Source organism: Acanthaster planci, linkage group LG10 (assembly GCF_054643075.1).
Source record: "Acanthaster planci isolate LZ-2023a linkage group LG10, COTS_SCS, whole genome shotgun sequence".
Lineage (NCBI taxonomy): Eukaryota > Metazoa > Echinodermata > Asteroidea > Valvatida > Acanthasteridae > Acanthaster > Acanthaster planci.
The window spans coordinates 846238-870611 of NC_141786.1; the positions used below are offsets into that span (position 1 = coordinate 846238).

General features: G+C 39.7%; 1 protein-coding gene across 1 annotated transcript in view; it reads left to right on the forward strand.

The window, feature by feature from the left end:
* aplp1 (amyloid beta precursor like protein 1) overlaps nucleotides 1-24374 on the forward strand; it is a 49273-nt gene that overhangs the window by 5924 nt on the left and 18975 nt on the right. Inside the window, exons 2-4 of the mRNA XM_087141936.1 lie at nucleotides 9063-9233; nucleotides 21388-21526; nucleotides 22617-22880. Of these exons, the coding sequence (XP_086998062.1) occupies nucleotides 9063-9233; nucleotides 21388-21526; nucleotides 22617-22880 (574 nt within the window). The remainder of the gene's footprint in view (nucleotides 1-9062; nucleotides 9234-21387; nucleotides 21527-22616; nucleotides 22881-24374) is intronic.

A 24374-nucleotide genomic window follows, 5' to 3' on the forward strand; every position in this document is an offset into this window, starting at 1 on the left:
CCATTGCCCTTATTTCATATCATGATTTTACATTCGCAATTTGTACATTCTTTCTACTGTAACTCACGTTTCCTAATGTGTATTCAAATTTGTTCTTGTCTTTGTTGTTTTGTTTTGTAGCATGGACCACGTGCCTTATTATTGTTTGTAGTATTGTAGAAAAGCAGGCCTTACACTAGGTTTTGTTTTTTAGGTCTTGCCTCCTCTTCTAAACTCAGTATTCTAATCTTTTTATGTGTAGGTTATACCTACTGCAATCTTATAACGAGAAGAGGAAACAATAAGAAGAAATTTTAAAAAAAATAACATTGTGTAAGAAATTGTTGTGGAACCAGACTTCCAAGTCAAAAGTTCTAAAGAAAGGAAGGATTTCCATACAAGACTGTGGAGCTACATTTTCATTTTTTCACATAGGTATAACAAATGGTTGTACTTGTAAACTGTTTAAGCATTGTAGAGCAGTCATGTATTGTAGCTACTTTCTTGCACCTGGAGTCTTTTATGTGTGCCAATAAAGAAGAGGGTCAGTGTCAAAGCATTCAGGGGACCTCACACAATGGATATGATTGATGGAGCTGTCACAGTAGTTAACAATCAATACAACAGGTGCTTGGATCTACCCACTCAGTATACTCAGCAGTGTGTGAGTTGTCTAAATGTAGAGGTGGAACTGAACACAGAAGAACATTTTGTGATTTATGAGGCCCCTGAAAATGAGAGGAAAACATGTAGGACATCTCTTAAAAATTACATGTACATTGTACCTGTACATGGTCACCAAGAGCTGTTGAACATCTTTTATTGTTAAATTCAAATGTGCCCACCTCTGAAATTAGAAACCCTGACATCTTTTTTGAAAACACCTGTCTTCATACATCTATGATGGACTATTTGCTTGCATATTTATTTGAGAAAATATACAGTACATCTAATCCATACATGTACAAAGTTTGCAACACTGTCCTCAATCCTCCAATTTTTGTGACACCATACAGTCATGTATGTTAAATTTGACTTCATTTTAGAAATAATACAAACCAAATACAAGTGAATCGGAGAAAATCAGTAAATGCGAGAAAAAATGTATTGATTTCGTCTTAGAAAGTCTGTAATATAATAACATACATTGTACTATGTACTCAAGAAACTGATACCGGTACATTTCTCTTCTTCCTGTCTAGACTTTTGCAAAGAGTTACAATGTACAGGTTGTCTGAGCTGTCTAGTCTCAAACAAATCAGGCAGGCCAAGATTGGGTTTTGTACAATGAACAAGCAACTGAGTAAACAAGGAGTTACGTGTGTTTTTAAGCCCTTTCATTTTTTAGAAAGGAAGATAATTTTGTTGAAACGATCAGATTGCTTGCCCAGCATACTCCAAGTGATACGTTGTACTAATTTAGAATGTTCACTGCCAGACTCTTAGCCCATTGCATACAGTACATGTACCAGTACATGTACATGTACATGTTTGTCAGAGCAAAATACCCGGTACCCTGTACATGTAAGCTGTGTACATCAACTGTGTACATGTCAGTCATCCAATCTGTGCTCCAAAATGCTTATTGTGTTCCAAATCTATCCATGTAGGAAGGAATTCCAATCAGAAGGGACTCAAGTTACAAGTTCAGGGATGTTTCCTTCTACCCTACAAGTACCCTTTCTTTTTCTAATGTGTGTGTACTGGTATGTGGGGGGCAGCTGAGGCAGAATACATGTATATTACATGTACACGTACATGTTATGCTAGCATTGGATTGCCTCCCTAAATCCCCCAGTTGAACCTTAATGGCCTTTCTAGTACCCTCCACTCCTGAGACACTATTCCTTCGTTATACTACAAACAAGGCGCATTAGCTTAGCTGTACCCCCACAGGCAACCAGTCTGAGCGTGAGCACTTGTCTGAAAAATAGTGTTGGTTTTTTTTCCAATCAATCTGTTTCTGCCTCCATGCTCCTGGATCAACTTGAGGCCTCACTGACTACCTGTATACAGTGTCATCTATGTACATGTAATGTCATGGTAACATATAGCCAGTTAGGCATGGATTAAACCCTCATTTTATGCAGAGAGGTGTTGCTACAATGTACTTGGGGAACAAACAAATTAATAAACCTATTAAATGATGGGTACATCCATGTACATGTATTTTGCATGTACATGCAGTAATTTCAGCACAACATGCTTGTACATGTACATGTAGTCAGGTACATGTACATGTAGTCTGGTACATGTAGTCTGGTACATGTAGTCAGGTACATGTACATGTAGTCTGGTACATGTAGTCTGGTACATGTAGTCAGGTACATGTACATGTAGTCTGGTACATGTAGTCAGGTACATGTACATGTAGTCTGGTACATGTAGTCTGGTACATGTACATGTAGTCTGGTACATGTACATGTAGTCAGGTACATGTACATGTAGTCTGGTACATGTAGTCAGGTACATGTACATGTAGTCTGGTACATGTAGTCTGGTACATGTACATGTAGTCTGGTACATGTACATGTAGTCAGGTACATGTACATGTAGTCTGGTACATGTAGTCAGGTACATGTACATGTAGTCTGGTACATGTAGTCTGGTACATGTAGTCTGGTACATGTACATGTAGTCTGGTACATGTAGTCTGGTACATGTAGTCTGGTACATGTAGTCTGGTACATGTAGTCAGGTACATGTACATGTAGTCTGGTACATGTAGTCTGGTACATGTAGTCTGGTACATGTAGTCTGGTACATGTAGTCTGGTACATGTACATGTAGTCTGGTACATGTACATGTAAAATTGCAAATATGTACAGTACTTCACTGAACATATCAATAATATCCCCAACTTTGTGGCACTTTATTCCATGCTTTTATTGTCCACGTCTCAATCCTGTTGTCAGATTTCAAGAGCAAATCAAATGTTTGATTGTGTTGTAGGCACTACAGGTACTCCTATGGTACGGTCTTAATAATACTCTGTATTATCTTTTCTCTGTGCACCTTACCTTCATGGTACTTGTTAGAGAAATAATATAAATAAAAAGACTTAATCCTTGCCTAGAGCATATTGGCATGTATTGGGTCAGTCAAGCTCATCATGGTTCAGTGATCAATCCAGAATAGGGCCTTCAGAGGCTCTCTCATCAAGTCTGCCAGGGCTTTGGTGTTAAGAGAGGGAGGCCATATCTGACAGGATTTTCTTCACTAGAATGCACATCTCACCCTATCCTACATCAGTGATGGGGGGTACAGTATACACCCACCATCCATGGAGGTGTTCCAGCAATACTAACTCAATTAGTCACACCCCAGTGGCTACTGTGGTACAGGAAAATGTAGAGTATGTACAGTGTACAGTATATGTACATGTACATGTAGTTGGAGGAGAAAGTGGATTAGGTTAAATTTTGGTGAATAGGCAAATGTTATGTTAATGAACTGCCTACTGGTAACATGTACAGGTACACTGTTTACCATTTTTAAAAGGTTTCATGAACATGTACAGTATACTTGCAGCTTTTCCCTCATACACAGGTACATGTACATGTATGGTTACATGTACATGTTGGTAACTGAATATTTTGTGTGTACATCTGTACATGTACAGTACATATGTGAAAAGGTCATGGTTACATACCGTAACAAGAATACGTGGTACATGTATGTTCTTTACATGCACAATGCTCTGTCACACCTACAGTGTATTACTACAGTGCAAGATATCATTGTCATCATAACAGCACACAACTCATTATTGTAATGAATGATTGAATATTAATGAATGCATTAATTAATTGTACTGATCCTTAGATGCAGGCCCCTATTGCTTGACTTGGTATCATCGTAGGATGTTGGACCAGGGGGCTTAGCACCCTCCCCTTTTTAATACAATTCCAGTACCCCCTTTACAGAAAGGGGGAAAAAGCTAACAATAAGAAGTTCCAAGCAACCTTTCTGGAGTCAGGTTGGTGTAGTGGCTCTGTCCTCACCTTCCACCTCTGTGACATCTTCATTGTCTTCTTAATTGTCACTTCATCTTGTAATTGGCGCTAAATGCTTGTTGGATGAACACATATATAAATAAATACATAAATAAAAGAACATTTAAATCTTCATGTAAGCGCTGTTTGATTTAAAGTGAAACTGGTTGCTTGCATCTCAACTTCAAGCCAGAGGTGGACAGGGAAATTGGAGTGGAGAATGTTTAGTTGTTAAGATGTACACGTGCTTGAGATGTATGTGCATGTGATTGTGACTACATGTACATGCGTACGTGTACATGTACATGTAGGTATGTTTCTTCTGTGTTTTCTTCACTTTTGCCTGGCCACGGTTTTGTATTTATCCAGTCTAAGTTTATAATGGTTGCAGTCTGTGTGACTCACACGCATGCTAATGCCCAATGGCTGACAGTGAGTAAACAGTTTAATATAGCAATACATGCAGCTTGCTAAATATACCCCAAGGTTTTCATTTTGGTACAGTGCATGTACATGTACATGTATGTATGGACCAAACACACATTGTACACACCAATTAGTCTAATGGATGGCCAAGGTTTTCTTCAAAGCAAATACAGTACATAATCAATGTACAACACTGGGCAATTGTTTTGCCAAACCTCAGCCTTGTCATTTAGAATTCAGGATTGCACTGTAATCATACGGTATAGGCATACATGTATGGTCTTGAATCAGTGTGGCAAAGTTAACATTAGCCTATGGAGAATGAATACGCACTCCCTACATGTGCAATGCATGTATACATGTCTGTACAGAGGGTGCATAAACATGATAAATTGGGCATCTTGCCAGCAGTAGATCACCGCCAATCACAGGCCAAGTGAAAGAAATAAAAGGGAGTAACATACAGGGATGAACCGCTTGTGCATGTATCATATTTTTACAACAGAGACCAAATATAATACCCAGAGGGTAACAGTTATGATAGAATTTGATAATAGGTTTTGAAGTATGTACATGTACGTGTAAACAAGATTTGTTTTACAAGTTTAAAAAAGAAACGAGGAAAAAAAAAGACTTGCAAAATGCAAAAAAGTCAAAAAGCAAACGACTAAAATGTACCAAAGACAGGCAAAACATTTCTACAAATATTTGCCTGAACTGAAATAACTGGGAGTATTTTAAAACATTTCCTATTCATGTTAAGCAGAACACAACAAGAAATGGCACATCATCCGTACAGATTAAGTGATTACAAGTACATGTAGCTCAAAATAAAGCGACCTTTCGGAAAGCCTGAAACTACCGGGTATATTTCCTTCTGGTTCCTTGCGTGGTGTTTTCCCAGGCTGCCAAGATAACCTCTTGGGGCCCACATGGAAACAGGCCGATAGAATTGAATAAAAATGACTGCTTGCCTGGGCAATCAGACACAAGGCACGTCGGGCGTGCAAAATCAGGGTACCCTGGGATGTTGCTGGCACTCCAGAGATGTGAACATTGCCTAAGATAAACAGGCATGGAACGAAATGATGGGAGGACGAAATGATGCAGTCCAACCTCACTGGCACGTTGTAAGCCTATGGGTGGGAACATCACCCAAAATGTCATAGTCTGTTACTGTTCCATGGGCAAGCAGGGTGGCAGTGGACTTGATGGGAGGACGAAATGATGCAGTCTAACCCCACTGGCACGTTGTAAGCCTATGGGTGGGAACATCACCCAAAATGTCATAGTCTGTTACTGTTCCATGGGCAAGCAGGGTGGATTTGAACCGTTCTGTTCCGTAGTTGTGGGACAAACGTGATAAACACTCGATAAACAATTTTGTGGAGACACAAAATGTTGTGGAGGCAGAAAAATGTCCCCACACTCAGAAGAATGCCCCCAAGATGCAATCCCATGCATGTACTGTACATGCTTCTGTGCAATGTATCACATTTATCAACTCCTGAAGTTTATCTAAGTTTAAAAATTGTCTGTTTAAAAAACTTCAGGACCGACTTCAAAAGTCATTTTCCTTTAAGTTTACATTAACGCAATGTTAAGAAATGTTCCTTTTCCGTCAATGAAACCAAATGTTGATTTTTCATTGAAGATTTCCTTCATGATGTCATGTGGGGTTTTTGGTCAATTTCTCATAGCTAACAGGAACAAAACCATCCCGAGGTCTCACTTCAGTAACCCTTACCGGTAAATGAACATGTCACATTATATTTGTACGTGTAGAAATACATAAAGGCTAAACAGAATGGTTAACTTGTGCACCATTAATTTCCAACCCCCCCAAAAGTAAACCCACCCCCTCCCCCAAAAATCTAGAGATCATCACCTTTGAACCCCACATCCTGCTACAGTAATTATCCCACATGTATAGTACAGTGTACATGCATGTAGTGAAGTGCAGATGCATACATGTATCCAATTTACATACATGTACATGTATGAAATGCTTTTCACACACCGGTACATGTGTGTCTGTACATGTATGTACATCTCCCGCGACAGAAAAGTTGGATTTAAAAATGACTTCATTTGAATTACATTTTGTTGGCTGCCTGGAAGAACGATGTAAGCCTAACGACTTTATTGCCAGGAAGCATGATCACTAAAGTAAAAGCTTTTCCCAGCAAAAGGACAGATGTAACGGTATGCAACTGTGTTATTTTAATGAAAAATAAAAATTTGTTTGCAAAATGTTTAAAAAAAAAAGTTCCCAAGTTGTTTAGTACATGTAAGTTGTTCAAAGGTTGCCTTTTTGAGTAGCTTCTGTTGATTTTGTAGTAAATTTTACCCATTTTTACTAAATAGAGAGATTGTGATTCTTACACCCATTTGCCGGGAACACTTTTTCTGCTGTGATCATGCTTCCCGGCGAAAGGCTTTTGCCGGACACACAACGATTTTTTCCCATTATGGGTTAACGTTTTCAGGGTTTTACATGTACATGTACATGGGAACATTCAGTGTTCGTTTGTATTTTTTTTTAATTGATAAAATACCAGTGTACATGTAATGTAGGATTCCTAGAAAGTAATCATAAATTTGGCCGTCAAACACCAAAGTTGCGCAATTCCTCCCTCATGCAAAAAAGAAGCCATCTAAGGAACATCTGCAGAGATCTCATGCCGTCTATTCAGTCCTCATCATCTCCATCCGATGATGAAAGTCTGCCTCATCCACCTGACAACGCTCCGTCGCCGTGGTGATTGGATGACTCAGGCTTAGTCAAGGCATGTAGGCGATGCAGTGTGCCGAGAGGAAGGGAGAGCATCAGAGGCTGTGAGAGTGTTTGGTGTAGCGCTGGCAGCAATCACATCGAAGGACAATCGTCAGCCGTGTGCACTTGATAAGGAACAGGCCAGGCATACAAATGACCTCGGCAACTTCATCATCAGTCGCCTGGGTGCAGGGTCCATCATTGGCTCAGGGTTCACTAACAACGTCGTCATACGTGTATTTCAACGAGACAGGATACGATAGAGCCATATGATATTGGATCTAAGGTACAAATGGACATGTACATCCACGCCAGTCTCATTTACACATTAACTGATTAAAATAAACACACTACAGCACTGACAGATGGAGGCGATACTGTTTCTGAGGTTGGATGGAAAGGTCACTGTACTTTTACATAAATGTTCAGTACAGTTGATGGATGTTCATGAAGTTGTCTTACAGAGTCTCAAGTACCGTACTCATGTACACAGACATGTACATTTACTGTGTGATGAAGAAGTATCCGCACATGTGCCTCTCTCTGTGCATGGGTACATGAGCCACAATACATGTACCGGTATATGTTCAGTTGAACTTTGTTAATAAGAAGACTGTCAATAAAACATTTCTGTTTATAACCAGGAAAGTTTAGGTCCTGATCGTTTTCATTGTTTCCATTCCTGATAGTACATGTACAAGGTTTGGGTTACTGGTATTTGCCAAGAGCGAACTACCGGTACCTGTTATTAACAAGGTTGGACTGCACAATGCCTGGAGACCCATGGCCTCAAATCAGGGATGAAACTTTTATGTGCACAAGCTTGCTCACAATACAAACATGTACATGTACATAACATGTTGTACATCACTGCTCATGTGTGCATATGAATACATGTTCAGTGCACATGTGTGATACTATCATAATTAATCACTGTGTTACAAAACTGAGCACTGCAAACTGCTTGCTGACTACAATGACCTAAGATACAAATCACAAATTATGGAGGGCCTGACATTTCCATCCAGCCTGCAGCTTTCTTGACCTTTACTTTTGCCCTCTTGCAATCATCCACGCTTGGTTGATTCTCTGCTTGCTTGTTTGTCCTGTCCACTTGTTATTTTGCCTTTGAGAAAGATTCTGCTGGGAAGAAGCATCAGGCCCTCCATATTTTGTGATAATTAAGCATTTAAATAAAACAGAATACAATTTGAATGCAGCATGCAGTAAATGAACAGTACATGCTGTGTTACTCATACCGTACATGTACATGTACATGATGAGTGTGCTGTATACCATCCACCGTACCCTTCCCAATTAAACCATCTCATTAAAACACTAAGGCTGAGTGTGTAATTTAATAGAATCTTCTTTCTAGAGGCCTAGTACATGTACTTGTACAATGTACCAATAATTGGTTTTGTGTTGTGATGAACCAGAAGATATTCAATGAACCAGTGCAATAAAGGTTGGGGATCAGACCCTGTAATTTAGGGATGGCCTCAGAAAAGCTGCATCCGGACTGCAATTTCATTTGTCCAGCTAATGCATACAATTTAGGTTGTGTTTGTTTGTAATACTGTACTATGCATAGTGTGTAGATACTGTACATTGCACTGTAGGTACATGTAGCCTTTCTTTTTCTGTACAGTTTTATCATGCGTACATGTACATGTGTTTTTTCCGAAGATGCATTCAGAAGTGTGTTCAGTGTACATGTACATGAAATACCTGTGTACAAATTCTTATTAAGCATTTAGGGCCTAACACCAGTATGTGTACATGTACCGTATGTCACTGAATAAAATGCTTGAGTGGTCTAGAGTTTATTTTCTTCTTGCTAGACTGACATGCAATTTGTGTTCTTTTCTTCTTTTTCCGTGCAGGCTGTAGCTGGTGCTTTTGACATATCTCGGGGTCACGTCTTACCCCAAGTTGCTCTGAGATGCGGATTCCGAAACAAACACATGGACCTGGTGACGGGCCAGTGGGTAGATGGCGATGTGGCATCGCAGTGTGATGTCTCAAAGAATGCCATCCTGGACTACTGCAGACAGGTGAGAAATGACTGTGACAAGTGACAGTGACACTGGCAGTGGCAGAGTGTGTCATGTGACTCTTATGGCAGATACAGTGTATGTGTACATGGATGTCTGGTGTTGGATTGACTCATGAATGTCTGTTCTGTCAAAATTTGTTAATATTGATATGCCCGGATTACCCACCGCATAATTCTCACATTGGATAGCAGTCGTTAGCTACCATGGTAACAGCAGTGGCACATGTAGGTTACTTTGTGAGAGACACCTCAGGATTCAAGGGTGAACTTGTCTAATGCGTGACTTTCCTATCAGAGATGTTATCGTTAACATGAGTACTGCTGACTGGATGATTAATAACACCAACGTAAACTATGTGACATCCGTAATGCCTACAGGTACATGTCCCCATGTCACTAAGTGACATTGTCATGTGATTAATTAATGTGTGCAGGAGGCATACATGTAGTAATAGAGTACCATGACGTCTTGATGAATTGCGTACAGGTGTACATGTACAGTACATGTAAGTTCAACAATGCACAGGAGTAAAGGATTTGTACAGTCTACATCCGCCTTTTCTACGTGTACGTTATGCAAAGTGTTGGAACCCAGTTTTTAAGACTCTCTTTCTGGAACCGATTAACCCAGTCCATACATTCACTTAAATAAAGCACTAAAAGACAGTGTTGTTTTGATTTAGGATATGTAAATGTACATGTATCAGCAATGGAAATGCTCATCGAATGGTTGCTGGAGTACGGCACGTATGTGTAGACAAAATCTTTAAAACTCTGAAGTACATGTACTGTACAACTTGAAAGCACAGCTCTGTATTGTTGTTTACCAATAGGTTTAGTTCATTGTTTAACAAGCAATACCATAAAATGTACATACATGTATACATAGCCTAGATGACATACAGCATATGGGCACAATGTCTGCTACAAAACCTTCAGCTGTAAAAAGCAAAGTGCAGTAAAGTGAAATGCAAACACACGCACATGTAATATCTCTGGGGTCATTGTGTTGGAATCCATTTAAGCCAGGGCAGATCAACAGGGACTGCATGTATCAGTGTGCATTATGGAAGGCAGAAAGAAAAAAATGGAATGAATTCCCAGGCTAAAAGGCTTCAGAATTCATCCTGCAAAATAAATGTACTTGGGAGAAGACCTGGACATGTATGTCTCCTAGGCAGAAATAAATGAGAACTTTGTGTGCTGCTGTCCAGCAAACCAAATTGCTGAAGCAGGAGGCCTCTTTCCCTTGGGATTTGGTGCCCACAGGCAGTTCAGGAGGTGCCTTTGAATTTTCTGTTCACCCCTCTGCCTATCTGAGACCCTAGAGCACAGATCGTTTCATACATTACTCACCCCCATGTGCTGAGTTTTGAATTGCTAATTGACTGATTAAATTCATGTCAAGTTGGACAGAAGGCTTTCGGTAATTTGAAGGAGAGGTTGCAGATGCAAAGCAGAGTGACGAAGAAGACGATGAAAAGTTCAAGAGTTGTAGTCCAGAGAGGAATTTAGACTGATTTTTCTTGGAACAAGGGAGTTTGTCAGTTACATGTACATGTACCGGTATTTTAACTTTTTTTTTACATCTTGGGCATGTTGGGTACCCTGTACACATGTTGATTTATATGCAGTGTGTGTACGTGTACATGTATGTGCACGGGCTACACTATGAATATTTTGATTTGGAGTTCTGATTAAGAGTGTGTTCTGAATCTGCTCTTGCCTTTAGCACTTTCTTTTTAAATTCATGTAAAAAAAGCAAAACTGAAAAAAAATTCTTCCTTTTTTCTCTAATACCGGTATTTCAGCCCTGTGCAGACGGTTGGAGTTTGTAAAATTGACATTGTGTACTGTACCGCATGTAGATGAATCTGGGAACCAGTGATAGACAACTGATCATTTGCAGTGGCCCCCACCAATGGTGGTAAACTTTACAATAGGATAACAACAAGTATTGCACAGAGCCTCTGTCCCATGAGAGTCCTCTCATACAAAACCCAACAAGATTGGCCATCAGAAATATCCAGTGAATCTATAAACCCAATAGTAATAGTCTTAACAAGAATGCCTCCTCGGCATTGAACCATGAGATTTGTGATGAGATGGCAGTCCATTCCTATCAAATCCACTTGAGAATCTCAAAGAGATCATTCTTGTTTCTGGGGCAATTTTCTCAACAAATTCGGTGCTCCATTTCATCCCAGAGATTCTTGAGCGGGTTCAGGTCTGGACTCTATATTTGATTCCAGGCCTTAATATCTTTATGTAAATGTACACTGGCCATTGCTCCTTGCACTTTATGCATAACAGTATGACCGCAACTACGGAAAAAGGCACCTTTTGAAGCCACTAATCAGCCACAGCCTGACACCAAAGATGGCTCACTGCAAAGGATTGTGGGAGAAAGTTTGCTTGCAGTTGCAAAGATTTTTTGCAGATATTTTGTTTTTTATACATGAACATGTACAGTGTACATGTATTTTTTTCCATGTTTGTCTATTACAATGTAATAGCTCTTCATTGAAACCATGCATGTAAAGGTTTTGTATACCCTGAACATCAAGGGTTGTGTAGCATGCCTGATATTTCAAGCAAAAATGGCAGAGAAAAATTAAACCATAGGTGTAAGACTGTATAAATGAAGAAGACTGGAGCTCTTTACTCTCATCTCCATGCCAACCAGCATCCTGGATCTTTTGAGAAATAAATTGCTGCCTTGATGCCCTGACCTGGCAATGCCAAGGGGAGCTTACATGTACAGTACATGTACATGTAAATGTATGGTATTTGGTTGTCAGTTCTACATGTAGGTGTTGTCACCAATAGTGGCAGTTCCTTCACATACAGTGTAGCCAGTAATTGCTATACATGTAGCACAGGTGCATCCTTGGCCTTCATGTATCAGTGCAAGAGATGCAAGAAGCATACTGTACATTGTAGCACAGCTGTTCCCTGCCTGCTATGATAACCATGCCATGGATAGAGTTTGGGCTAACAGGGATAGGATCCCTGCTGGAAGTTTGGTGGCTGCATCGTTCGGTCTTGATCAAAGGGCAAAGGAAATTGGCATAAATCACGTGAACTCATACATGTGCATACAAGTTCATGTACATGTACAGTAGGTCTGTCATGTGGCCCTTCTCATGGTGAAATTTTGTGGGGAAGGATTTGGTAGAGCAAACGGAAGCTATCGTGTATCCCCAGAGTCACCAGTATTAACCTAAATCTTTTGCGGCTTTTCTTTTTTATCAACCAGCTACAGGTACGGTACCGGTGCATACATGTAGCTGTACATGTACCTGTACATGTAGGTACATTTGTACATGTACTAGTACATGTACTAGTACATGTACTAGTACATGTACCGGTACATGTACTAGTACATGTACTGGTACATGTACATGAACTGGTACATGTACATGTACCTGTACATGTTACTTGTAGGTACATGTACTACATGTAGTACATGTACTAGTACTAGTCTGGAACATTCAGCCAAGGCCTGTGCATGGAATGGCCTAAAGGCTGTGCTCAGTTTATCTTTTAAGGTGGAAAGCTTGCGGTAGCACCATGCAAGGATATGATCTCTTGTGAGTCTGTATGGTTCTGAAAAGAACCGTGAGGAACTCAACGTTTCGGACAGTATGCTCTGTCCGTCGTCAGGAGACTGTACCTGTAGATTCATATTGCACGTAACAATTACCGATGTGCACTGCTGACAGCATTAACAGTCAAAGTCAACAAACTACTAAATGAGATGCGTGAGATTCAAAACATTGCACCTGACCTGCTTGACATTAACATGAATCATCAGATGTAATAGGGAAGCGTTTAGCAAGGAGTACAGAGCAATCTAATGGTACATACTGGTATGAACAGTGATCATCTTGAACAGATGCACTTGCCTCCTAGCACCCAATGAGGAGAGCACAAGAGCTTATGCTGAAAGAGATTCTCTAGAAGGTCACAAGTGATAGGCAGTATGGTGGTCATGAATCACTTGGACATGCATGCATGTACTTGTACATGTACATGCTACTGTTCTCACTCATGACAGGCACATGCCTTTAAATAATGTACATGTACCTTATACATGTATGTTCACTTAACTTTCCTTAATTTTGACTCAGACCAAAGGAGAAGCCAAAACTCTTTTATGCTGCTGTCCCTGTGTTGAGTCCCAAAGAACCACCTTTTTTAAACCATCACTTCTGTCTCGAATTTTTTACAAAGAAAAATTTAATTTTCCGACAAATTTCGGGCCGAAAGCGCCTGTATTTTTTGTACTCATTTTTTCCCCAGACCGAGTCCCCTGTCACATGTAGTCAAAAATCTTGGAACCATAGAATTAACTACAGACACCTAATGCAGTTGCCATGGATACCTGTATGAATGCTTAATGAAACCTACACTATAGGAGTAAATGTACGTGTAGGCAGCCATGGAGTTCAATGTGGCATAATATTAGCAATGCTCATGTTACACGTATTCATACATGTACAGGCATAGTATGTTCATTCTTGTTCTGTGATATTCTGTCTGTAGACAGAAATGGTATAATTTTCATTGCTTTTTTAAAAAAATAGTTTGCCGGTACATGTTCAGAGTGTATTTACATGTCTATGTACACAGTCCACATACATATACCGGTACATGTAGTGCGGTGCCTAGGTGTTTACCAAAGGAGACATTAAAAAAATAAATACATACATTTACTGTATGTATTTATTTTGCACAGTGCACATTTGCATGTGCATTACTGTTAACTTTTAAGCTTAAATACAGTGTAGGAGATTCTTACTGTTTTTGTGCACAGTTATTTTAATGCATTATGTACATGTTATTTCTGCACAACTTTATAATAATAATATTTATTTGGTGCAATTAAACATACAGTACAAGAAGATAATCACAAGACACAGCGGGCCACCCAGGAGAACATAAAAGTTGAAAAATAAACTGTCGCCAAAAGGCGTACATGTATGTCTCCCAAGACCCAAATAGAAAGGTACATGTAAGGCAAGAAAGAGCGCATCATCATTAAGATAAAAATAAGGCAATGGGTTAAAAAAGAGCCTCGCTCTGCACCCTTGGTACTGCAGCTTGGAACAGCTTGTTGCTGAAGCAGGCGCAGTCTACCGGTACCGGCTCTTAGTATTATTACATGGAATGTTGAACTATTTTTGGCCATCATGTAAAAAGAGTGGTTTACAGCTGTTACATGTAATGCATAGGAAATAGGAAGTTGTTACATACATGTACTGTATCTTACATGTACCCCTTTGATCCAATCAAAGTGAAATGATGTGTACAAAAGTTGTATGGGCCTGTACCCTACATTTCTCCAAAAAAAACCCCAGAGTCAATCCCCCTTTGTTGATGGCACAGTACTATGGTAGCAAAGCAGAGTGGACGTGTTTATATAAATGATGCCTGTAGCCTGAATCTGGCCCCAGTAGCCTCATTGTATATTTACATGGTCATTATCATCACTGGTTCCCTTCACCTTGCTTTGCTGTATTGACTTGCTGTCTCAGCTGGATGGGAAACATCCACTGTGACAGTTTTATTGAGGCAGCCAATTGGAAGGGGCTAGAACTATGCATCTGGCCTCAGTCTACCGTTTCATCATGCGTGTATGAAATCAATTGGCGAATCGTCCCCAGTGTTGGCATGCAGCATGCCCAAATCATGAAGTACATTTACATATGTACATGTACATTGTGAATTGTAATGATCTTACAAATTCCTTAACAAGGCATCTTTATTGGTTTCTGAGGTAAAAGTGGACTTTGCAGTGTTAATTAACAATTGTATCTGTTAAAGTTAATTCCCAGACTTGGGTAAATTGCACAAACAGTCAATGGAAAATCAATTCAAGCTTCAGAGACACTAAATACCTCCCTCCTACATGTACATGTAATTGCTACATGTACATGTACATGTAATTGCTACATGTACATGTACATGTAATTGCTACATGTACATGTACTTGCTACATGTACATGTACATGTAATTGCTACATGTACATGTACATGTAATTGTTACATGTACATGTACATGTAATTGCTACATGTACATGTACATGTAATTGCTACATGTACATGTACATGCAATTGCTACATGTACATGTACATGTAATTGCTACATGTACATGTACATTTACCATAATGTACAATGCATTCATGAATTGTGAATGAGGACCAACATGTACATATACCGTACATGTACATGTAGGCCTACTGTAACATATCGGTAGGGTACATGTACATACATGCACATGTATGTGATTTCCTCTTCTGAAATGCCTTGATCACACATGCTTAGTATGTACATGTATCTCATGTGCACATGTAAAATGTGTGTATCCGTTTGATGAGTGATGAGTTAATAGCAGAGGCTGATTGGATTACTCCCAGTCTGCCTGTGTGACATTGATTATTACAAGAGGAGAAATTGGATTACATGTTCAGTTATCTTGACATTCAGTTTACAGGGTACCCATACATGTACAGTATGTTTTTATACTGGTGGGAATGCAGTGGTGTTTCAAGGAGCGTACAGGTACCGTGTTTGTGGAGGCACCTGCTTTTTGGAATCTTGGTATTTCTATTGGCAATTTCATGTACTGGTGTGCAAGAGTACTGACAGACTTACATGTACAAGGCGCGAGCATTTCCATGCACATCTCTGTAAATTGAATGCTGACCAAGCCAAATAATGTAAATGCTTAAGCGTCAGAAGGTGTAATGGCAGGAAGACACGTGTCCGTCCTCTGACAGATACTCGTGTGTGAGGAATATGCACGTACATGTACTTGTACATGTACTCTGAACGGTGTGAGCCTTGACTGTAACAGTGGCCACAAGTGACTCTATAATATGCCATCATGCCCCTATACATCGTATATGTACCGGTGTGCCGGCTGTAGTCCCTTTTTAAAAAATCTCTTCCAGTGCCAAGTTGGCCGTAGTGATGTCAGTTCACGCAGAGTGAACTCTACCAAATGCATGCCATGTGGCCGTTACTAAATTGCTGTAGGAAAAAAAAACAAGTCTCCTTACAAGTACATGTAGGTCACATCTGAGATGAACAGAATCCAGCCAAGCTGTACATGTACTGCTTGGTTTTGTTGTGATTGCTTTGGATAATTTACACATCAAAATCCTTCCAATGCAATAGATTTTATAGGAACTGGAAGGGTTGACATCGCCAATTTTGCCATTTACTGCAGCAAAACATTACATCTTTCACTTGCATACACATGTACATGTATCTTTCCATGTGAGGCCTCCAGGGTGTAGTGGGGTGACTTGCTCATGTGACAGGAATTATACATGTACATGCACAGGCAGTCTAGAATGTTCTTTGGCGGTTCGATCACGACTTACTGGTAGACGTGTTTGTTGAAATGCGTACCTATCAGAGCACTTGAATGCACATGTACCGCTGTGTAAACTACTGGTACCAGTAGACCAGTAGACATGAGAATGGTGGATGTGTGTACATGATGTGTACATGTCTGCACATATATATCTGTACTTAATGCACCTACCGGTACATGTGCATACGGTACGTGTACATGTACATGCATGGAAACTCATCAATATACATGTGCAGTAATCTGTCCCAAACATCATCATGAATCTCAAACTTCATGTACATGTACTGTACATTCTCCCCTGTTTTGTGTACATGTATACGTGAACAAATGTACATGTACACTGTAGGCAGTTCAGTACGTCAAGCGTACCATACGTCTGTACCTGAATTTCTCCAAACTCATTACTCAATCTGCATGTACATGCACCAGTTAAAAAATGGCACAGATCGACTGTGCATTCCTTTTTGTCTGTGGTTGAGAGACTACCTGTACTACTGGTATGTGTACCTATAGTAGACCCCATGTCATGATATCAAAATAGCATAAACCTTGCTTAAACTGAGGCAAAGCTCCAATGAATCTGGTCCTATATGTATAGTAGACCCCACATCATGATATCAAAATAGCATAAACCTTGCATAAACTGAGGCAAAGCTCCAATGAATCTGGTCCTATATGTATAGTAGACCCCACATCATGATATCAAAATAGCATAAACCTTGCATAAACTGAGGCAAAGCTCCAATGAATCTGGTCCTATATGTATAGTAGACCCCACATCATGATATCAAAATAGCATCAACCTTGCATAAACTGAGGCAAAGCTCCAATGAATCTGGTCCTATATGTATAGTAGACCCCACATCATGATATCAAAATAGCATCAACCTTGCATAAACTGAGGCAAAGCTCCAATGAATCTGATCCTATATGTATATTACATGCGGCATGGAGGAGTAAGAAATGCATTTCTTTATTCTTCGGTGCACATTTACCCTAGGAAGACCAGGAGTGGGCGTGGCCGGAGGGCCTCCCAGGCCAGGACGGGCTGCGGCGGGCCCCAGTTGTGTACACGCACACACCATATGGTGAAATATTACAATTAATTCAGCACTCTTAAAATGTATTTCATTTCACAGAGAAAACATTGCAGTAGGCTATTAATAATCCAAAAGAAGGAAAAAACAATTTCAGATTCACAAATACCTTTAAATTGACATTACATGTAACTCTTACAATGCATGAGGAATAGACACGGGCAGACTGATGCTTGAAAATACTACATACCCGGTATGTACATGTAGGCCTACAGGCTGTATGCATATACCAGCAAGAAATCAAATTTGGGCAGGTGGTGGCATGGAGAAGCGGTTGTTAGGCTTTGAAGTGTGTACAAGTACATGTACTGTACACATGTACATGTAGGTCGGACTCTGATCCCTGCAGTAAGGGCATAGTCTGACACTTGTACATCAAGTGTGACATGACGTGTGCAGTAACATGTACATGAACATGTACAGATGTACCGGTAGGCCTACATGTACAGTACATGTACGTGTACAACACAGTGTACATGTACCTTTAGATACATGTACACATGTAGGCCTACATGTACATGTACAGTACATGTACATGTACAGTACATGTACGTGTACAACACAGTGTACATGTACCTTTAGATACATGTACATGTAGATCGTACTCTTACATAGTACATGTATGTAGGTATGGTCCTTCTCATCCTACTGACCTTTCCATAGACATGTACATCTCATTTATTGCCTTCTTCGCCTGTGGCTATTGTACTTGTATAGTAAGGGGTAGACATGTGCAATGTATGCACAGACAGAGATTGAGACCAGACATTCACTTCTTGTAATTGTAAATCTGATCTGACAGTCAGGAGTCTGGCATTTTTGTAAATGCTCTGGTACATTATTACCAGTACTCTCTCCCTATCTGTCATCTTACTGTGTCAACATCTGAGTGATAAGGATAAATTCTAGCCCTAATTCAGAGGGCAAGTGAGGTAAAGGACTGAAAGGCTGCCCATCTAAAAAATCTCCCTTTCTGTCCTCTGAAAAAACAAACAAACAATAAACAACTTGGGGTGATATATGTACATTAATTGTTCCAGTACATGTACATGTAGTTGACCTAAGTCAGTGAAGCTGAAATGAATGACACATTTTGGATCAGCATTTTGTTGGCTGCGTCACACATCTGGAAAGCTGTTGTACAAGTTTGTGATTTGTCAGTGTATTTAGAAAACTAATTACCGAGATGTGTGATATATCAGTAGGCTAAACTATGTTGTGCTGAGATGTGTGAAACACCTGCATCAATCTCATTACAGCCATCAAGATATTCAGCTAAGGTACAGTGTACATGTACCAGCATGACCAGTAGCAGCGATATTGGAAATGTCATGTGTCAAGTTATGAATATGTGCAGCTGTGATATCTTTGGGTGTGCATAGTACTGGTTGATGCATGCTCGAGTCAGGCTTTGTTTGACTTTTTATTCAGAAATATGCGTTGAAATGGGATAATTTATTTCTTCTTAAGATGTGAAACAGTTGGCCACATACATGTACATGTACATGTTAAGGATTGGACGTTTATATGTTTAAAACGAAAAAAGTTCCAAACTCGTTTACAGATTTTCCCAAAGTTCAAATGGAATAATCTCTTTTAGAGGTTATGGCATGTTGACTGATGCAATTTAGCATTTATTGTTATTGTAAATAATACTTGTAATATGTAATCTGATTTTCAGAATACTTTACTGCTCACTTATATCAAAGGAATACCATAAAGTCATCACTGGAACTTACCGTAGTGTCAACCATTTGCATTGTACGTAATTGTTTAGCCACATTGCGTTGGAGGCATTTTTTAACATTGATTCTGCTGGGACAGGATCTTTTTCATTTTTTTCTGTTTTCCAAAATGCGTTGAAATTTCATATCTTCATTTACTGGACACTAACATCCACGCAAAAGACTGTCTGCTTTCTACTCTAATCTGACAGACAACATCTATTGACGCTGGAGTATTTCAGCCAGGCCTGCCGCCTTGTAAAAAGAGACCAGATTGTACAGTGTTATGTAATTTTCTTTTGTTCACAAAACTGGCACAGTGCGCTGCTGACCTCTTTTCAATAGGGGCCATTAGCGAGCAGCGGTACTGTGTGGCTCATCGCTGCAATGGTGGAGCGCTTTTGTATGGGCGGCCAAAAGGCCAAAATTAATTTTAACAAAGATAAACAATTACAAGCAAACCGCATTTTCTTATTAAAACTTTAAGTAATAAAACACAAAATTAACATCAAAAACTATTTACAAAACAAATTATTAAAAAATTAAATAACAAAAATTTGAAGTAATATGTCACTGAAATGAAATTCCCCCAAAATACAAAATTACTGGCAAACAACATTTTCTTATCAAAATGTAAATAGTAAAGCACAAAACAAACACAAAAAACATTCATAAAAGAAATTATTTAAAAATAAATAACCAACATTTGAAAACAATATGCCCCAAAAAGGTTCCCAAAATGACAACAGTAAATTAAAATACGAATTGACTGATTTAAAAAAAGAAAACAAATTGGCGAAACCAAAGGTCGCCAACTGTTCACTTCAATTTTTAACAACGAAGCTAAACGCAAATCATTACAAAAATTCTTAAACAAATTTGGTTCCATCATATGATACTTAAATTGTACAATTAATTTTGTCCCATTTGGCCGATTTTAATCCTTTTGGCCAGCCGTTTTTTTAACAAGCAAACTCAAAGCAAATCAATAGACAAATTCTCAAACTAACTTGGTTCCATTGTTGGTGGCATCCTACATGTACATGTATGCTATGCACAACCATGTGTTGGGTGCGATAAGGCGATGTCCATGATGACATGATTTTGAGGCCTGCGGTCTGTCGATCTTTGGCAATAATTTCTACATCAGCTAATTGCCCTTTGTTTCTAGTTAACATTTATGGAAGATTGTTGCCAAAAGGGGAAGTAAAGTTGAAGAATTCATGCAATATCTACTGATAGCGCAATGCAATCGCACGATGGTGCAGATCGTCGGATAGCGCCTAACACATATCAGCGCAGCATACATATACATATACAGACAGGTGCAGCGCAGGCGGCCGGCCGCGGGCCGGCAGGTGTATAGGGAAGGGGCATAATCATACATGTTGCTGAATTTCCCAAACAGTGGTTTACTGTTTCAAAACAATGCTGGATCATCTCTACTATTGACAGTGAAAAAGTGTTGGTAATGCCCAGCAGCCAGGTCTTTTGTTACAAGTACGGTCATTTGGTACAAGGCCCAGTTCCCTTTGTCTGATTTCAGAGACCCCGGCTATATGTTAAGAATTTTATTCCCGAAACCGGGCTCCCCAGCAGCAAGTGGTTAAAGTTTTCAATCACACTGTGGTAACGGTGGGATGTTTAAACAGTATGGGAAAGTTTTCTAAACGTTTGTTCAAATAAAACGTAAATTCCCTCCTTATGTATACATGTACATTTGTGGGAATGTTGTAAACCATATTACAATGAATTATTCAATTGAGGAAACTTGTCTAAATGTGAAATGTACAGTATACCTGATTTTCTTTTTCTTTTTAACTGTTATCTGGTGAATAATGAGTAATAGGCTATATGACATGTGCACAGTGTTGCTACCTGTACTGTGTCTGGGCAAGCAGTCATTGTTCATCAACTTGTCGTTGTATTTGGATCTCCTGCAGGTGTACAGTGATATCGACGTCAACAACATTGAAGATTCAGACGATGAGGTTGAGATCAGCCACTGGTGCCCCATGGATGCCCCAGACATTCCCGAAGGATGCACTGAGACATTCAGTGTTCTCACCTATAGTTGTCTGGGTAAACACCCGTTGAGCTCTTCCTTAATGGGGTTGAGGGAGGAAGGAGAGGCAGAGTACCGCCTAAGCAGCGGGGGGCCAGTGAAAGAAGTCTTCTTGTTTAGTGAATAGTTTCTGCGGCAGCCCTTCTTGACGTGTTTTTGGGGAAACATTCAATTTGGTTTGGGTCTCAGTTAATGAACTAAGGAAATATTTTGGTTTTGCTGAAAACACCCGGGAGACTATGAAAATAACTTTTAATTATGCCATGTAAGGACTGTTGAATTTCTGAATATTGATTTGGTTGGGATTAGAACCTGCGCCCACAAAGAGGAGAGGCAAAGTACTGTACCAGTACATGTTTGATACGCTCCATCCTCTGTTACTGACAACAAAAATAATCATTAACAAAAGCTTAGCAAATCCTACATGTACCTGGAAAGGCTGAGCCAACACCAGGTTCGGCTTCTTAGCCTACTGCAAAGAAATGAGCTTATTGCATACTGCATAGCAACGAACCAGAGCAGTTATGATGGTGGTCATTGGTTAATCACTTTAGCTGAAGTCCTACGGGTCACATTCATTAAAGTCACGCTGGTCACTTTCATGTACAGTATCTAAGTGGGTACTGGTCACTTTCATTGAAGTCACACTTGATACTTTCAGTGAAGCCAGATAGGCACCGTTGATATTATCTTTTGACCGATACCGATTTATCCAGTTTTTGTATCGATTTTATCAATATATCATATTTCATTTGTGTTAATTTTAAAGATATTATTTCAGGATTGAATTGCTGGTAAATTGTTCTAAGGATAGACCCCTACACCATAATGATGTGATCCAATTCACTTTGGCAACATGTTCTTGCGTCCGTATTGCGTACGTTGCCTTCATGGGATGGGATACATACTGCCGCACATGGCGAAATCATCATCACCGTGTTTTCATCGTGTTTTCAGTTTAGCCTACATGTACTAGTATTCCTGCAGCTACTGTAGGTTGATTCCTGTCAATGAGAAAATGTCTTAAGCTCTGCACATTTCTGTTGCTTCGTAAAATTTGTTGGCTCTAGATTTCCTGTCCAATTTACTTATTCTGTCTGCCCACAGTTGGTGAGTTTGAGAGTAAGGCTCTGATGGTACCCAAAGACTGCAACTTTGAACACATCCACGACAGTGAAGTCTGCAAACCCAAGAGTGAGCTACATAGCCTGGCTGAGAAGCAGTGTGCTGCCACCGATAAGACAGTCCAAGATTACGGCATGTTGTTACCTTGCAGGGATGAGGTTGATCTCTTCACTGGGGTGGAGTTTGTCTGCTGCCCCCCTAAGGCAAAGAAGTCCAAGAAAGTCAGCGAACCTGAAATCTCAGAAGGTAAATTAGGGGTTCTTGTTCTTGGTATTTCTTTGGAAGGGGAAAGATGTATTTTAGTTGAAAGAATGTGAGCAAGTTACATTGTGTCACATGTTTTTCTGTCATTGAATTTTTCTTTGCCTGTTATGTTGCAGTTCTGGTTGTGTGAAATTCTTTTCTTTACTTTGGTTGTTTTGTGTTTGCTAGAGTAGATGACCTACCGTACTGGGAGATATAATTAAACATTAAAGGTATCAATCAGATGTCTTCTACATATACGTGTACCTTTTCGCCACAAAACCCACCAATACAGGAATGCCCCAAAGAAATTTGTCCACAAAGGAATCTGCACCTGTCAAACAACTCTTCCTCTGAGGTGTCATGAATCACGATCATTGGTTGCAGTGCCCTGACAAACGTGGACAATAACCCCCACATCTTTCATAATAAGACACCAGCTTTTGCTTTTCTGAGTCCTCAATTAATTGCATCCTTTGCAGATCACACAGGAACACTCAGAGTTGGCAGGTTACAATCACAGTATCCGATTTCAGCCAGGAAGTAATGACTATGTCTTTCCAATCTCGCTATTCTGTTCCTCTGAGCGTGGCATTGGTCACACTGATCGTCCGTGGGTGATCTGTAGGGAAATAACTTCCCGCAGCCCCTACACAACAGAGGATATCGCATTACACGTTTTCATTTCACTTTTTGCCTGCGGAACCCCACCATCAATAAATTTTGGCCAGTTTTGGGGAAGAGCATTTCACTGTTGTTGTGAAGTGCGAGACAGTGTCTCAAGGTGTTATTATCGGGAAAGTAATGAAAGGACTTAGATCTTATCAGATTAAAGCAAATTTCCTGTTGAAAGTGAGAAGACAATGACCTTGTCCTTGTGTGTTTTTTCCCCAGTGAGCCTAGAGTTCAAACATGTAATCCCTGTGGTTCCGTGTAATGTGGCTGAATGATTTGTTTTGATGAACATATACATGTACCTGTGCGCATTTTCAATATCACAAACTGCACTTGAGCAGTTCAGAGTAAATAATGTGCAAGAAGGATTCAAGAATTAAGAATGAAATGCTCTCTATTTTTATGAACATGCTAATTGATTCCATATGTTTTTGAAATGAAAATGCAGGAATTCTTACCCGAAGCTACATGTACTGAGACTCTAATTACTGTGTCTTATCTCTTTGTTTTGTTTTACGTATATGTGCATGTGTGTACTGGTAATTGGTAGGAACAGTAATATATTAACCCTAACAGTCCTCAGTCCTCCAACAGGTGAAGGATTGAGGAGTGTTAGGGTTAAGATAATGGTGTAGCTCTTTACTTGTTAGCTCAAGTTTCCCTGCCCTCTGTGAATGTCTTGAATTTTCAAGGTGTACTGTACATGTACATGCTACTGTATATTTTCATACACATGATTCACTTCCATTCCCCATCTTGCATTCCCATGTGGCTACATGTAGAGTGTATCTGACATTTTGCAGCCTACCACAATACCTATAA